General features: G+C 60.1%; 1 protein-coding gene across 1 annotated transcript; it reads right to left on the reverse strand.

The window, feature by feature from the left end:
- Nucleotides 1–5: 5 nt before the first annotated feature.
- LOC119345300 (protein YLS3-like) lies at nucleotides 6–320 on the reverse strand (the record flags this gene model as incomplete). The annotated part of the gene is made up of 1 exon (XM_037615434.1): nucleotides 6–320. A coding segment is annotated over exon 1 (228 nt), but the record flags the coding sequence as incomplete, so codon positions are not given.
- Between the last annotated feature and the right edge of the window lie 68 nt (nucleotides 321–388).

The raw sequence follows: 388 nt of genomic DNA on the forward strand, positions 1-388 counted from the left end.
CCGCCGAGCGCGCTGCAGAGGCACTGTGGCTGGGACTGCACCACGGAGCCGAGCTGCGAGCAGCAGGACTTTGTGGGCGCCGTGTCGTTGCCGCTGATGTAGTTCATGCACGGGTACAGCCCGACGAGCGCCGCCGTGCACCCGGACTGCGCCGACGCCGACGCCACCAGCAGGGCCGCTGCCACCGCAGTGGCCAGGAGGATGCTGCTGCCGGACATGGCTCTCGCCGCCATTGATGGATTTCTCTTTCCCTTGGATCGGTATTTGATAGTGTAAGCAAGAGGCTTTTTCTTGGGATCGATGCCTCTTGCTTGCGCTGATCAGGCCGGCTAGCTGTTTGTGCTTTTGAAATTCGGGTTAGCGTGAATTTATAGGAGTGGTATTTGTT

The sequence above is a fragment of the Triticum dicoccoides genome, unplaced genomic scaffold (genome assembly GCF_002162155.2).
Source record: "Triticum dicoccoides isolate Atlit2015 ecotype Zavitan unplaced genomic scaffold, WEW_v2.0 scaffold222963, whole genome shotgun sequence".
In the NCBI taxonomy this organism is placed as follows: Eukaryota; Viridiplantae; Streptophyta; class Magnoliopsida; order Poales; family Poaceae; genus Triticum; species Triticum dicoccoides.